At 34.0% G+C, this 16,416-nt stretch overlaps 1 protein-coding gene across 1 annotated transcript in view; it reads left to right on the forward strand.

Annotated features, from left to right (window-relative positions):
- Positions 1 to 14,519, forward strand: part of LOC129221064 (uncharacterized) — a 46,409-nt gene extending 31,890 nt beyond the window's left edge. The window contains exons 7-11 of the mRNA XM_054855501.1: positions 1,348 to 1,520; positions 9,051 to 9,237; positions 10,401 to 10,572; positions 11,189 to 11,328; positions 14,403 to 14,519. Of these exons, the coding sequence (XP_054711476.1) occupies positions 1,348 to 1,520; positions 9,051 to 9,237; positions 10,401 to 10,572; positions 11,189 to 11,328; positions 14,403 to 14,470 (740 nt within the window). The 3' untranslated portion in view covers positions 14,471 to 14,519. The remainder of the gene's footprint in view (positions 1 to 1,347; positions 1,521 to 9,050; positions 9,238 to 10,400; positions 10,573 to 11,188; positions 11,329 to 14,402) is intronic.
- The last annotated feature ends 1,897 nt before the right edge of the window (positions 14,520 to 16,416 follow it).

Here is a 16,416-nt window from a genome sequence, read left to right on the forward strand (position 1 = left end):
CAGACCTTGCCTTAGTAATTTTCACGTTTTCGCTCCTCTAAAAAGTTTCTGGAAGGACAGATATTCACATGTGACGAAGGCGCCAAGAACGCGGTGGTTCCACAGGCAGTTGGAAGAATTTACCACGGGGGGGGGGGGGATCTCTAATTTAGTGCTGCGATAGGACAAATGTCTGAACAGGTGTGGTGAGTATGTGGAGAAATAATGTAAGGTACGTAGTACACTGCGTATATTTGTAAATACCTGTATGTAGCTGTTTTTGGCGAATAAAAAATAGGCGCAAAGACTTTTTGATTTGCCCTCGTATATCTTTTTATATAAATATCTTCTGTACATTTGATTGTCAGTGAACTCCTTCTAAACGGCAAGACAGATTTTGATGAATTTTTGTGTGCATAATTAAGTTGATCCGAGTGTGGTTTTGCGTCCCAATTTGACCCGATAGGAAATGTCTCTTTTATTCTTTAACTTAACTAATCATTGGATGGTTTTTGACTTTCTAAGACTTTTCTTAACCCAAATCGTTGATTAGTGTTTTATCTGAACTCCTTTGTTATAAATTGGTTCAGTGGGTAAACTTGCCACATCGAATTCAAAAATCGACAAACGCTTCTTGAAGGTTAGAAAAACATTTTAATTAAGAGCTGTTAGTTGAAACGTATATACAGTGCACTTAAATAACATATATCGAAGATTGGGAACATAAGTCCCATCAAAAGGGGTGACTTTCGTCACATCAAAATATCGAAATTCTGGTAATTCAGTGGCGACTGAACGCTTGATTCGAGTTCATTCTAGGGAGCGTTGAATGACTGTTGCCGCTCCAAATCAAATAATTTTCCACACCCTGTTGAAAGCCAGGCTTGCGTAACTGTCATCAACGCCCCCGTAATGCATGATACCTATCGCTTTCTCGCTTTTAACGTAGATCAAAAATTAACTTAATAAGAAGGAGCGAGGACCTGTCAATGTTGGTACGTAACATCCCATCTATCGAAGGTATCAGAGAATAATAGTGGAGAGTTAACAATTGGTTAACTTCTGAATTTCAACTTGAAATTAACCAATTACCTTTTTGATTTGAATTGTTTAGATCCATCCCTATAACAATGCCTTTGTTGGATGGCCGCTGGGTAGTGCTGTTTAAAGAACTTATCCCATGTGTTGATATTCAGGCTTTTGGGAACCCCTGGCACAGCATATTTAATTGCAAGAAAAGTATAATTAGGTTAACAAGCAAACATAATCAACAATCTTATATCAAAAAATTAAACCTTCGATGAATGAATGCATAGTTTTGTGCATGGCGTTATTTACATGACTTTCTCAAAATGATATTTCTTACAGAAATTCAAGCTGTAGCTGTAATAGCGTTGTCTTGTGTTATAAAAAATGGACAAAGAGAATTTTTGAACACAACAGACTTCGAGATCTTCAATGACAGTGTTCAAGAACTGAAGAAGTTGCAAAATGAGGATGGGAGTTTTGGAAATATTTATACAAGTGCTCTTATTGTTCAGGTATTTAGCTTCAATTACGGCAAGTGAGATTTACTCTGTATAATTTTTTAGGAATGTACTTTTACGGGAAAACGAACATTTTGTTCCGAACTTTACAGTTCATATGAGTCACTCTCCAGAAAACGTAACTTTTGAACGCAAATATTTTTCAATTTCGAAACCTTTTGTTTTTTTTTTCTTTTCATTCTTACATAAAAGTGTTACTTACCAGACGTAACCATAAACAATGGCCCAGCTAAGTTCCAATTATTTTACTCATAAATAAAACAATTAAAAAGTTCCTTGTTCACGGAAATTAGAAAAAAAGAAAAACACTTTTAATATTAAAAAATTGAGGCCAATTTAATATCAAAGTAGTAATTTTGTTAGTTGTGCAAACGATCAACTATTTTAATAATTAGTGGGAATATAATATTGAGCTCTCTTAATTAAAGTACGGCTTAATTAGTAGTTTCAAATGTATGTTAAAAAAATAGTATTTAGTGAATGTGAGGATATACTGGCAATTTATAATTGTGGTAAAGTGCTGAAAATTGATGTATTTCCCCTCCATCATTTATTTTCACCTCAGAAATAATGACATTGATAAGGTCTGTCACGGAAGTGAATTCACGGAGGTGAGGAATTTTCCATTAATATAGGCCTAATAGACACATTTTTCAGGGATTTTTCTTTCTTTTTGGGCGGGGGGAGAAGGGGTTGCTACAATCGGCACATGTTAAGCATATGAAAACATGTTAACTTATTTTTTTACATTAATATACATCCATGAAATTCAAGTTCGCGGAGGTAAGGAATCAGAATAACCACACTAAGTTTTTAAAGCAAAATCTATCTTCTTGTTTTTCGAGAAAAATCTCACAACTTCAACTATGGCTGAAAATAAACAAGGGGGCTTTCTTGTATCATGGAAAATAATATTTGATGTCATTAGTGCCACGTGTTGATGAGGAATGGCATTTTGTGTTCAGGTAACGGAGGTGAGAATTTATTGTGTGACATGACTCCTTGTCCTACTAAAACGAACTAAAACACAATATTAAAAAATTGAATATACTTAAACGATTAGTATTTGAGACACTTGTGAAAGGAATAATAAATAAGTACATACTTTTAATTAAACAAGTTATTAAGCAACATATACAGTCACACAAGGTGTGTGACATGCCACGGAGGTGAGAATTCACATGTTGTGAACCAAAAATACACTAAAATAAAAGTTATTATTAAAAAGTTGTTGGCAGGTTTAAATAGATACATTTTTGATGAAATTAAAAAGCATTGTTAAATGAATTGTTCCTTAAAATTTTTTCAGAAAAAAGGCGTGTGACAGAAAAGTTACACTTTTTGAAGAATTATCCATATATTTCATTAAAAATAATAATTTAAAAGGGTAATGAACAAAATTTTGTTTGCTTAAGAAATCACAAACATATGTGCGACATCTTCAGCGAAAAATTTGTCATTTCCTTTTAAAATGGTTTCTTTTTTATGAAATATAAGAACCGCTGCATGAGAGGCAAAATAACCGTTTTCAAAGGAATGGCCAAATACATAATTTTGTTCAACGATTTAAACTATTATTTCTCAACAAATGATATATGTTTCCTTTAAGTTGGAACCTTAGCTTTCAAAACCTGCCATTTGTTTCCTCATTGCTCCATCATAAACGGAGCAAAAATATTAAGAATGCATACAGCAGCGAACAACAAGAGATTGACTTTGGTTGTGCCGCACATGACGCATGCGAATTAATTACATTTTAAGTAACAAAAATATGCAATAAAAATAATACTGCGTCGGGCGTATCTTTGGATCAAATGTAAGAGTAAAAAATGTGTTTACTCCTGTTTAATTAAAACGTTAAGATCTATAACAAAATGTAGGAAATTATGAAGCCTGATTATCCCGCACGAGACACTGGAATGGCCCGTTTACGTCTACGAATGATGTCATGCTTCGAGATGAGAAGGGGGAGGGGCTCGTGAAATTGTGAGTTTGTAATAAGAAGAGAGAGAGAGGAGGGGGGGGGGTAGCACAAGAAGTGTCACATCACATATTCTTTATAAGAATATACTCATGAAAGAAAGACGTGACATGTTATAAGGGGAGGGGAGAGGATAAGGAAGCCGAACATAACGTCCAGATCCAAAAAGTCCACGGACAAAACGTCCAGGTCCAAAACATTCGAGGGACAGAACGTCCGACGGACAGAACGTCCAGCGAACATAACGTCCACGAGACATTAGCTCCGACGGACAAAAGGTCTACAGACAGAAAGTCCACATTTTTGGTCAGCTAGGACATTACGTCCAGTTTTCTGAGCAGGCTGGACAAAACGTCCGGATTTTAAAGTTTTTCCTCTGTCTCAAGTAATTTTGTTAAATTATTTGTGTCTGGCATTCATAAACTAATGCGAGCGCGCATAAGGGTCGAATTTGTTTTCAAAATGTGCGACATCATTTATGGACAGCCCCTTAGTGACTTTCACTCTTTATGAAGAAAATCTAGCTAAAAATATCTAGTGCTACCTGTTAGTAAATCTCATATACTAAGTGTGCTCGCATTAGTTTATATTGCTATCCTTTTACCAATGAGATTTCAGTCCAAACAAATTTGTATGGATTGTCAAAGAAAGAAAAATTTGGTAGTAATTAGAGCAATTAAATTTACATTCTGAGTTGCTTATTGTAAGCAATTATTATGAAGACAGTTAAAAATGCCTTTCTCTTATTTTCAAAAAAGAACAAAGGAGTTTTAATTCAAGGAACTTGATTTATAACACTGGTAATTTGACCGTAGATGATATACAATTTACGACTTTATTATGATGAGATCACAGACAAATTTCTTCAAAATTTAAAAACAGGTATATTTTTGTGCAAAAAAAAAAGTATTGTTGTTTATTGAAAAACTAAACGTATGAGAATCTATGAATAATGTCAGCAAAATTTAGTCAAATTCAGGCTATTTAAAGAAATTTCTTGATTTTTCTTCCTAACTTCCTTCTTAGCTTATAGGCTTTCGTAAATACCGTACATTAAAGTATCAGGAAGGTATTTCGCATTAAAAAAACAATCAAAGCTTTTTTCAAATAAATCAATGATTGATTCTACATTGATAAAAATTAAAAGTATGTTCCAGTATTTTCGTTAAAAAGTCCCTTCTCTAAATAAAACCCACAGTTGTGTTTGCTGTACCGAGTTTTGTATGAGCAATGTAAATAATTGCACCGCTTTTTGATTAACCTTTCCGGCAGTCTTTTTTTGAGCAATCGCGATTGCTTATTACTTTCATTTCACCGTCCTTGGTGTTTGGTTCCTTTTTCAGCTTTAACCAGGGACCTCTGCTGCACCACCGCCCACCGGCCTCTGCAGGCGCTGCTCCGAGCACTGCCTCATGGAACCCGTTTCTCCTGGTCGACGGCGTCCATGTCCTACACATACGCGCGCTCATATACACACATACACACACACGCTCATACACACAAGCCTTTACACACATGCACTACACACACGCCTACGTGCATACACACAGGTCTACGCACACACACAAGCCAACACCTGCACGCACGCGCGCCTACACATACACACACGCTTGCACGCACACACACACAACTATACACACGTAACCGCCCAGGAGGAGGGGTAGGCTTGGGGGGGGGGGGGACAGGAGCTGTTTCTAGAAACAATTTCCCCCAATGAGTAGGACCCTGTCGTAACTCGTGATTGCGAAAAACATAATTTGAATTCAAAATTTCAGAGTTCAAATTAATTATCTTTCTATATTTTCATCCTTTCCTCATCCTATCTGTTACTTTGTATCATTAGATTTTTTTTTTGCATTTTCCATTTTGAATTTTTTTGCCTAGTACTAGCCAGCAATTTCTATTAGAGTTAAAATCTAATTTTTTCACTGTTGAGAAGAACACTCTTATTCTATTATTCTTGTTTTAAATATTTTGCTTCTAAGACAGAAAAGGAAAAATCTTGTAAATCTATTGAAAGGCGCATAACTGAAACTTAATTGGTTTAATTTTTAAAAATGAGTTTCAAAAAATCAATTCAACATTAAACAAAAACCAAAGTTTAAAATTGTTTTCTTTACTAATAATAAAGCTGAAAGTCCCTCTGTCTGTCTGGATCTCTGTGGCGCGCATAGCGCCCAGACCGTTCGGCCGATTTTCATGAAATTTGGCACAAAGTTAGTTTGTAGCATGGGGGTGTGCACCTCGAAGCGATTTTTTGAAAATTCGGTGTGGTTCTCTTTCTATTCCAATTTTAAGAACAAAATGTTCATAAGATGGACGAGTAAATTGCGAAATTATCATAACGTGGAACCGTAACATGGGCACAAGCTGATTTGCGAGATACGAAATTATCATAGCGTGGAACTGTAACGTGGGTACAAGCCAATTGGCGAGAAAATTCACCATAAATTATTTGTAAATATACAGGCGAACCAAAAGATCTTTTAATTTTTCTATTACGGGCAAAGCCGTGCGGGTACCGCTAGTTTATAATAAAACGAATAAGTGCCTAAAGGCAGGGTTTGAAAAAAGTGGTCGTTAGTTGACTAACACAATTTTCTTGACGACTACGATTACATATCCCGTCGTCATTTTGGCATCTTACTTTTAAAAACAAAATTAATTTGGCGATCGTAATTTTATTACCCGTCGTCATTTTTGCATCTCTATTTACCGTAGCCTCATAGCAACACTAAGACATTTAATTCCAGAAATAACACTAAGATATCTTACTGCTGCTCTGAGGCATTTTCATGATTGCTGTCTTCCTTTTTCAAGCTTCGAACAAGGAAGTCAATCCTTCACAAAATTCTCTTCCGCTCACCCTTTCAAAAACGTCATGTCTCAAAAAAATTAGCGATTTTGAGTTGTGGCTTTTTTTTTGAGCTGCCGTGAATGAGCAGCAAGACCTGCATTTCTATAACTTAATATTTCGCCGTTAGAGAGCAAAAGTGGTATTTGCCGTTTTAAAATATTATCCGATGTTCTTTTCAAGAATGTCGCATCTTGGTATGTGCTTGACCCATTAGGTATGCAGCACCTGTGTATTTTAGTGGAAGATGGTACTTTTTATTCCGAAAACAGTATTGCACACACACAAAAAAAAGAGCATTTTCATTCTTGATTTTTCAATCAAGAGCGTACTATTTACATTTATATTGATACTAGCATTCCCGTACCCGGCATTGCTCGGGTAATGGAATTAGCAGGGGTTAACAGTGCTTGGTGCACCTAGTTTCGAAAATCCCCTATAATAATTACTTATTACCTATATTTTTTTTCTAATTTTGGGAGGATCCCGGGGCCCCTGGACTCCTTATATATATGCCCTTGTCCTTCACCGATCTTTAACTGTTATTAACGATCCTTTTAAAGTATTGATTATCTTTGCAAACACAGACCATCCACATTTTATTGTTATACCTATGTTTAAGCAAGAACTTCTTTGTGTACAACATTTTTAGTTTTGTTTTCTTGGTGCTAAAATTATTAAGCTGCTTGATGAACTGACTTTGGAAAAGCTACATAACATTGGCCGTGTGAAAAAAAGTCTTCCCTTAAATCGATCCTTGCTACTTTTAATGTCTGTCCTTGTGACTTATTAACGGTTATTGCAAAGCAAACTTTTACAGGAAACTGCACTCTTCTAAATTCAAAAGGATAGTCCGCCTGTGATGATGTTCTTAAAAACTTCGTTTCTAGTTTTGAAAAAATGAAAGCAAAAGACAGAAAGATTGTTATTTGACTTGAGAAAAGCCTCGAAGAATCACGTGAGAAACAAAAACAATATCAAATTAAAAATTCGCTATCGACCAAAAGTTGAGATGAAGTACTGAATAATGATTTAAATGGAGGAAAGCCTCCGAAAATAAGGGATTTAAATTTCAGTGACAGTTTTCACAGAAATTAAGGGGTTTTAATTAATTTCTCCTGAACTAATTGATATTTCGAAAAATCCTTTCTTAGTGGATACTTTCGTAATCATGTGGACATGCCTGCCAAATTTCAAGTCTGAGGCTTCAGCGGTATTGGCTGTGCGTTGATATATATATATATATATGTTATCTCAGGACATTGATTTTTATATATTAAGATTGTCGGCATTGAAAGGAGAACAATCATTAACAATAATGACATATTTTGAGATATCTCAAAAGGTATTTTTTCAATTTAGTGTAAGAACGTCATAAATAAAACGCAGATTTTTAAAACTTACGCTTTTTACACTTATTCTTCATGAAAAAAACAAGAAGCACCAGATTTTCTTGAAAAAGACCTCATGCGTAAAAAATTGTTTAATCGGTGGCTCGAAATATAGTTTTACTGCAGGATGTCTTACATTTAAACTTCAAATTCGCTCTCCTAAAAAATCACTTCTTTTGAAATATTACCTTATTTAAAGGAGCGAGGGATATATTTCAACAAAATGTCTTCCAACTGGAAGAAGCTAAATAGTGGGGATAGATAGGAGGTCCCAACTGGATTAGAGGCTGTCCAGAAATGATATCACAATTTTTGTTTCCAAAAGCTTGAACCCCCCCCCCCCCCCCACCGTTTTACAAAGTGTCAAACTTCGCTCCAGGGTTCGTTGATTTAAATCAGCTTGATTTAAATCACGATTAAAATCTTGATTTAAATCAAGTGATTTAAAAAGAAAAATCATTGATTTAAATAAAATGATTTAAAAAGAAAAATCATTGATTTAAATCAATTAATTTGAATGAAGTTATTTTTTTCAACAAAATCATTAATTAAAATCAGATTTTATTTTTATAAATTAGTTTAGCATTTTAAAAATGTATTGATCTAAGTTTAACTACACTGCCTTACACTACATTAACTTCAACAGGCAAAATTACACAGATTCCGCTTTCTGTGTGTAAAACTGATTTTTCACTCTTGCAATATTGCTTTTACTCCAAAATTTCAATTCATAACAAAATAAAAATTTGCAGTTTCTCTTATGCACTATGACTAATATAGTAAAGAAAAGTAATTGTTCAACATATTATTTTACACTAAAAACGTACATGATGATGGAAACCTTATCTTTAAGCAAAGCATCAAACAAAATCACATCTTATAACGCATTTATAAATTTTAAAAAATGCACTGAATAGTTATTGAACTTATCTTAATTTTATCATGGATTTATCTATTGTATGATACATATTTTGTTTATAAATGTAAAATAATTAACATCTACACGTTTTTGAAGATTAAAAATATAATTAGAAATATCTGATTTAAATTAAAAAAATCCAATTTAAATTTAAAAAATCCGACTTTTTTGATTAAAAAAAAATCCGACTTTTTTGATTATTTTTTTTTAAATCCGACTTTTTTGATTTTTTTAAAAAAATCAAAAAAATCACGAACCCTACTTTGCTCCTACTTGTCACATTTCACATTCCTTTTGATAAGCATACTGTTATACAAATACGTAATGTCACACTTCTTGGAATTGTATGTACTTTAATGTAACTCCTTTCTTTTTTTAGGCCCTTCTTTCTAAAGGAGAGGAAACATCCAAAGATTGGAATTTGAAAGGCGCGATCACGTATTTGATGAAAGAACTGAAATCTGACGATTTTCTTTCAATATACATGATCTTGCCCATTCTCAACAGGAAGAGTTTAGCAGACATCGCAGATGTCAACTGCACAGGACATCTCCAGCTCAGTGAAGGTGAAAAATTACTGTAAAGCTTCACTTTAAACTCCCAACGTTAATTCATAATATTTGAAATCATTGTTAGCAAAACGTTTTTTTTTTTTGCATATCATTTTTCATTTGTTACATCGAGCCAGAGGCGGCAATTGGGGATTATAATTGCGGGGGCAAGAAATTTTTGGAAGCTGAACACTTTACTTTTGGCTATCTTTGGGTGATTTAAGGGGGAGAGGAAACTTTTCCCTAAAAAATGTTTGAAGCTTAAGTATGAAAATAAACGTCTTTGGTGACGTTAAGGTAGCTTCCCGAAAATAACCCGGCAACTGGTGTCTTAAAAAAGAAAATTTAGGACAACTTTAGCAAATTGAGGGCAAGGCGTTCTAAGGTTCTCTCCCAAAAATTTTCTAGAATCGTTTTAAAAACGCTATTTCAGGATTTCTTTGAGTAACTTAATGTGAAAAGAATGAGTTCGGAATTTCTCTCCGGTAAATCTTTTGGAACTAATAAAGCCTTAAAGCATCAATTTTAGACTTCCTTCGGCAGCTTCAAAGGAAAATGCAGAGGACTACTTCCGAATTTGTTTCTTAATTTTATGTTTAAAACCGCATTTTTGCATATTTTTACTAATGTTAGGGAGAAGTGGGTTCGCTTCCAAGAAAAAATTCCGAAGTTGGAATCTTATAGTAACACAAACTTAGGCCCTCTTTGAAGATACAAGAAGGAGAAAGCGTGTCTACGGGTACTCCTCCGGAAATTTTTCGAAACCGAAGTCTAAAATATGCAGTTTTAAGCTATCGTTGGGTGATCTCTCCAGAATTTTTTTCAAATTAAAATCTTATAAAACGTTCAGGCGATCTTCAATGTTGAAAAAAGTGCGGGGCTGTTGCCCCCCCCCCCCGAATCACCGCCACTGCCTCCAGCTATAGATAAAAGTTACAAAACATGAGTGCAGTTCATTATGCATACTTACGAATAGTTCAAAAAAAAAAAAAAAACATAGCTCAATGAATTTTAAACAAACTATTTTAACATTTTTTTAAATATATCTAGAGTTGATAAAATGTATCCGTAAACAGAAACATTTGTGCTAAACAATTATTTCCTTTTACTAAAAAGATTACTTAATTCCTATTTTTCACAGACAACTTGATTTTTTACAATGTTGAATTTTCATTTAGGAAACCCTATCGACAGAATTTCATACAAACTTGGACCAAAGATGAGAGTTCAATACTCTTTGTATCTGAAACAGAACAAAGATATAATTCATACCATTTATTTAACTGTATCGAAAAATATTTCTGCGTATGAAGTTATGGAAGTTGCTGCAGCTGCCGATCCCAAGTATAAGTAAGTTTATCTATCCTAACCATTTTAATCATTCAACTGCTGTAATGTTTGAGAGTACGTATTTATAAAGGTAATGTGTTCTGTCTGGTTAAGATATGTTCTGTTTGATTTATTAAATATTTAAGCACACAACAGTACTTGATTTCCATTTTAGTCCAGACATCTTGGCGCACTAGTCTGTTTTTTAAAATAAAAATTTATTTTTAAATTCTGACTCTATTTTGTGGCAATAAAACTTCATGTTACTTATCGTGTTTACAATCCAAAAACTGTTTTCAGTAGATGGAGAAAAATATAGCTGATTTATACAGCTGGTTTTTTAATACTCACTGATTCATATATATCTTAAATTATTTAACAATTTTCACACATTAAAAACAAAAAATCAGCGTTGGATGCCCAAGTAGCAAATGGAATTATAAGCTTTATTCCTATAGTTGGCATCTAATGCTGGTTTTGATGTTTAATGTTACCGGCGAACATTGATAAGTAACATTGACATTAAAAATCGATATTTATTGTTTGTTCTTTAAAAAATTTTAATTAACGACCAAAATTTAGTAAGTAACAAAATTAAACTTTTTACTTTTAATATGATTCTTAATTTGTAATTTAGATTCCAATGGAAGCCTATGTCGGGGAAAAAGTACGTCTTTGAAATTAATGGCTACATTAATGATCCTGAGGTAGGTCTGTTTTGGCTGACGTATCTTACCGGACCACGGTTCAATGGAACTCTTATTCATTACAAAGAAAGTAAGTACATCAAGCATTTTATAGAGTACAACCAAATATATCTATAACCTTCAAATCGTCAACCTTAAACCTTAAATCAAACAGAAGTTCAGAAATCATAATGTATAAATGAAGACCCTCATAATCTACAGATTGCGGACGAAATTATGTGTATTGTAAAAAACATAATATATTATATATGTACATATATATAACAGCAAGCATTTTTAATATGTTTAACTGGACAGATTATTTTACTGGTATATAGTACGTTTATTACAGAGCAAACACGAACGATGTACCCGATTGCAAAAAGTCACCTTTTCGAAACTACTGCACAGTATTTTTCCGATGAAAATCATCGTATGAGCAAATTGTCTAAATTTTTCGAATTCAAATACTCATTGTTGACGCCTTTTGTTACCCAACAACATTTAAGCGCTGATCCAGTGCGTTCCACTATCAGTGTTTCGTAATGCTGCACAAGTAAGGGTCTTACCAGTAAGTTTGGTAAGACCTCATTTGGAGTATGCTGTTCAGTTTTGGTCTCCTTATCTTAAGAAACACATTAATGTATTGGAAAGGGTTCAAAGGCGGGTTACAAGGCTAATAAGTGGACTTTCCCACTTAGATTATGATTCCAGGCTTAGAGGGCTAAAAATGTACAGTCTTGAGCAAAGAAGAGACCGAGGGGACATGATTCAGCTGTTTAAATTTATTAAAATGAAAAATGTTACGGGCTGAAGTTTAGCACTGAAAACAGGACAAGGGGTCATTGTTTTAAGCTATTTAAATCTCAGGCTAATATGGATATTAGGAAAAATTATTATTTTAGCAGGGTAGTGGAACCTTGGAACAGCTTACCGGAAGAGGTGGTAATGAGCAAGGGAGTAGACAGTTTTAAGAGGGCCATTGATCTTCACTGGGGATTGTAAATTGACTAGGACCAGTCTAGCTGGGCCCAGAGCCTGCTGCTGGTCGTCACTTTTGTATTTGTATAAGTGCACTTTTGTATCGTTTTCGTCATTGGGGTTGTGGCGTAACCCCATTAAAAGAAATCACATGGCATGGGAACGAATTGGACAAGACTTAGTCCTGAAATAAAAGGCTCACACAGAGAGCATTTCTAGAGAAAAAACTTTCATATACAGGGTGTCCGAGAAAGCTCCGTACAACTTCAAAAATTTATTGAAAAAGAAACAATAGGGTTAAAGCGAAAAATATTAGTACATTAGGTAGAATAACTCAAAACGTTTTTTTCTGCAGTATGTTTCTGACCATACATGGCACTACATGTCACGCAAAGGAATATTGAAGCATTTTAGTTATTTCAATGGCGGATCACGTGAAGAAAACTCAATGTGTTGCGTGGTTTATCGAAACAAAATCCGATACGCAAACACAACGGAACAGAACATCCAAACAGCTGTAGCAACTGCTGCTGTTATAATGCTGAAACTGTCGTGGATGGAATTGGATTATCGTCTTGATATTGTTCGTGATAAGAAAGGGTCTCATGTAGAAATTTCCTAAAGTAATAACTTAAGTTACAGGAAAAAAACTTTTTGAGTTATTCTATCTAATGTACTAATTAGTTTCGCTGTAACCCTATTGTTTCTTTTTCAATAAATTTTTGAAGTTGTACGGATCTTTCTCAGACACCCAGTATTTCTCTTTACATTCATGTATCAACGAGAAGTACCGTAAAACCGTACAACTTTAGACCATTTTATGTGTATTTTTCTTCATATTTTCATTATTCCTTGCCAAAATAAAGGTTGAGAATTTAACCATATACTACCATACACCTCAGCTGCAGAGTGACGCTTCGAAAAAATTCTAAATTACACACAAAAGGAAGTGGAATTTTTTGTATAGTGGTATAAAAATTGCACATGGTGGTGACAACTTTAGAGCACCTCATATTTTCCTTGATATGCACCGCTAAACCGCTCTGGTCTAAAGTTAGAATGCGTAGATCGTTCTGTCCCATCACAGTGCAATGCAAAAATTAAAAAAGAAAAAATTGTACTTACTTATTTCCTATTTGTAAATTTTTTTATAACTTTTTGAGTCAGTTTCAGGTTCGCTTAAATCAAATCAAATGTGAAATATACAATATTTTATTTCAGATATATAAATATGAGCGTTAGGTAAGCAAGTAAAAAGCAATTAGTAGTTATCTATTGGATTTTATTTTTTTTACGATGGCATTTTTGTTCATAATTTTTTTTTACAAGGGCTTGATATAAATTTTATCTCAATTGGGTAGGTTTCTTTCCGTTGTCGCAATATTTTTTTTCTTTTTTTTTTTGTACTAAATGACATCTGGTGAATGAGACCAACACCAAAATTTACCCCTTTTTGGCCTCCATTGTTGAAATTTGGTTGCTCCTGATTTCTTGGATCACCTTTTCCATCAGTTCAGGTGAATAGTTGAGGTAAGGAAGGCCGCCTACCTTCTTTCTTTTCCCTAGATTCATGTCTAAAACCAAGGAAAACCCGAAAACTAAAACTGCTCAAGACAATACAAAAACTGTTCACACAATATTAACAAACGATAGTAAAAATGGGTGGTCTAAAGTTGCAACTCGAATTCCCGTATTTTGTTTACTTGGAAACGACAAGTAAACAAAGCAACATCAGGATTCGCCGATAATCAACTTAGATATCTAAGTAATAAAGCAATAAACTTAACTTCGGAGAATTCAATCGGCAAATATAGGTTTTGAAGGAGACTTTGAGAGCTGAAGCGAAAATTTCAAAAAACCTCCCAACACAAATGAATTTTGACACGAGAATGATAATATTGAAGCTTGGGGTAAACAAAATGAACTTCGCTGGACAACACTTGCGAAGCTACTGATTTTTTTTTTTAATGACTTTAGCTGTGCTCCAACAATCACTACATGGCACATATACTACCAGATTCCTTCAACGGTCCAGTGTTGAATGGTTTTACGGTAATTTCGAAAAAATGGTTTTTAAAACATCCATCATAAGGTCTAGCATTACTGTCCACCCTGTATATTGAATCTTTATATGTTTGTGCTTTTATGGTTCTTCTAAATGCGTTTTTTTTTCTTTGTTACTAGGTCTAGATGACATTGAAATTCAGGAAGATGACCATCTCATTATGTGGTACCATCCAGCTCATCTATAAATATTTATCTTTGCTGAAACAATTAAGCCTTCTAATAAAATGTTTCTGAAAAAGACATTCGTTTTTCAAATTCATCTATCAACTATTTTTCACTAATTTGTCAATTTTACCCTACGGTCATAAAAACGGAAGAGAAAGAAGAACTAGAAAACCTATGATAATTGTTGTCAAGCATCCTGAATTTATAAGAGATTTTCAGTTTAGTGTTTAATATAATTGTAGTTCGTGCTGCACTGATGTTAAAACAGTTGTTAACATTGATTTAACTTATGGGTAAAGGACACGTCAATATCACAAAACCGCAATTGACCACGATTTTTACTGGAATTACTACGGGGAATTCGAATTGTTGGAGTTACTACGCGATATTTTACTGGTTACACGGTCGAAACATTTAAATATTTTTTTAACACTTTTTTATTTCGAACAATTTATTTTCTTCTAAAATCGGACTATTCAATCAAATGTTATTAGGGGGGGGGACAGACAGACAGACAGTTTTCCCCCATCTCAATTTTTCAATACCCTACTTTTCAACTTTTAATTTTTCGATACTTATTTAATTATTTTATTTATTTTTGACTTTTTTTTGTTGTTGTTTTTCGCGATATTTTTAAGATGCATTAAGGCTCTGGCTTTTACTGGGAAAATATGCTTAAAAAGGGTTATTTTGGATTGTAACACATTCTTTTCGAAAGGAGATTTCAGGGGTGCCCCGAAGGGAGGTCACGGGATGTTACTGACCTGAAAATTTTTCCTAATTCAGCAAATTTTGTCTGACGATTCGGCACAGTTTGGAGTTTCATTCGGCAAAATTAGCATCGTTCGGCAAAAATTTGGGGTTCCACCCGGCAAAATTATCATCTTTCGGCAATGTTTAGAGTTCTGTTTGGCACAATTTTCATCATTCGGCTAAATTTGGAGTTCCATTCGGCAAATTAACAGTTTCCGCCCTCTCAAAGGTTCAAGTTCGGGGCGTCCCTAGGAAAATGTTTTCTAATTTTGTATTTCATCTTTCTGCTTAGTTGTTTGTGCCATTTCAATCTCGATGAAAAATAGTTAAATAAAAGATATAATTGGTAATAACTTTTGCTAACTAATATGGGGGGAGAGTAGCCCAAAGCGGGTAATTGAACGAAGAACGTTCAAAAGTTGTTGTATTTGGATTTTTATCGCAACAATTTTGGTTTTACTTTCTATCAGGGTTTTTGAACTTCAAAATAATACGTGATTTTTACATTATTTCAAACCCAATATTTATTTATTTTCAAATTTAAACACTTGAAAAACCAGCTTTGCTCTACCATGGAGCCTAAAGCGGGTAAGTTTAACTGTGATATGGTACATTTGCCAATCAAATGTGAAGTTATAAATGATTAAAGTAATTGACTAGCTAACTGCCATTATTGATAACAAAAAGTATAAAAAAGTTATACTCATCCAATTTAAATTGAAAATCCAAGTCTGCACATGTGTCAAAAAATCATAAATAAATATTCGATTAAATCTTATACCCGCTTTGCCCGAAGGCCCGTTTTTAATTTCAATAATTATAACCTTAAATTTAAAAAAGAAACAAGCAAAATGACCATCGTAGTTTGTAGGTGGATGGTGTCAGAATAACGTAATATTTTTGATATTTAAAAAAATAGACTGGTCCTCGACTGCTCACAAGCTTTATTTCTTCAGTTTTTTTAAGATATGTATCATTTTTCTTATTTTAAATCTGGTTACGCTATGCCGCGTCACTGCTGCTTCGCTGTGATTGATTGAAACTCGAGGGTGTTCGGATAGACACGACATACGCATACATCGCAGCTTGCACACCATGCGGCGGCATACGAAGGCCTACCCGCTTTGGGCCACCCTCCCTTAAATAATAAAATGCTCGTACTTAAAAATATTCTTATGGGACATCAAATGTATGTGATGGTTTACTTCAGAAC

Source organism: Uloborus diversus, chromosome 4 (genome assembly GCF_026930045.1).
Source record: "Uloborus diversus isolate 005 chromosome 4, Udiv.v.3.1, whole genome shotgun sequence".
Classification (NCBI taxonomy): Eukaryota; Metazoa; Arthropoda; class Arachnida; order Araneae; family Uloboridae; genus Uloborus; species Uloborus diversus.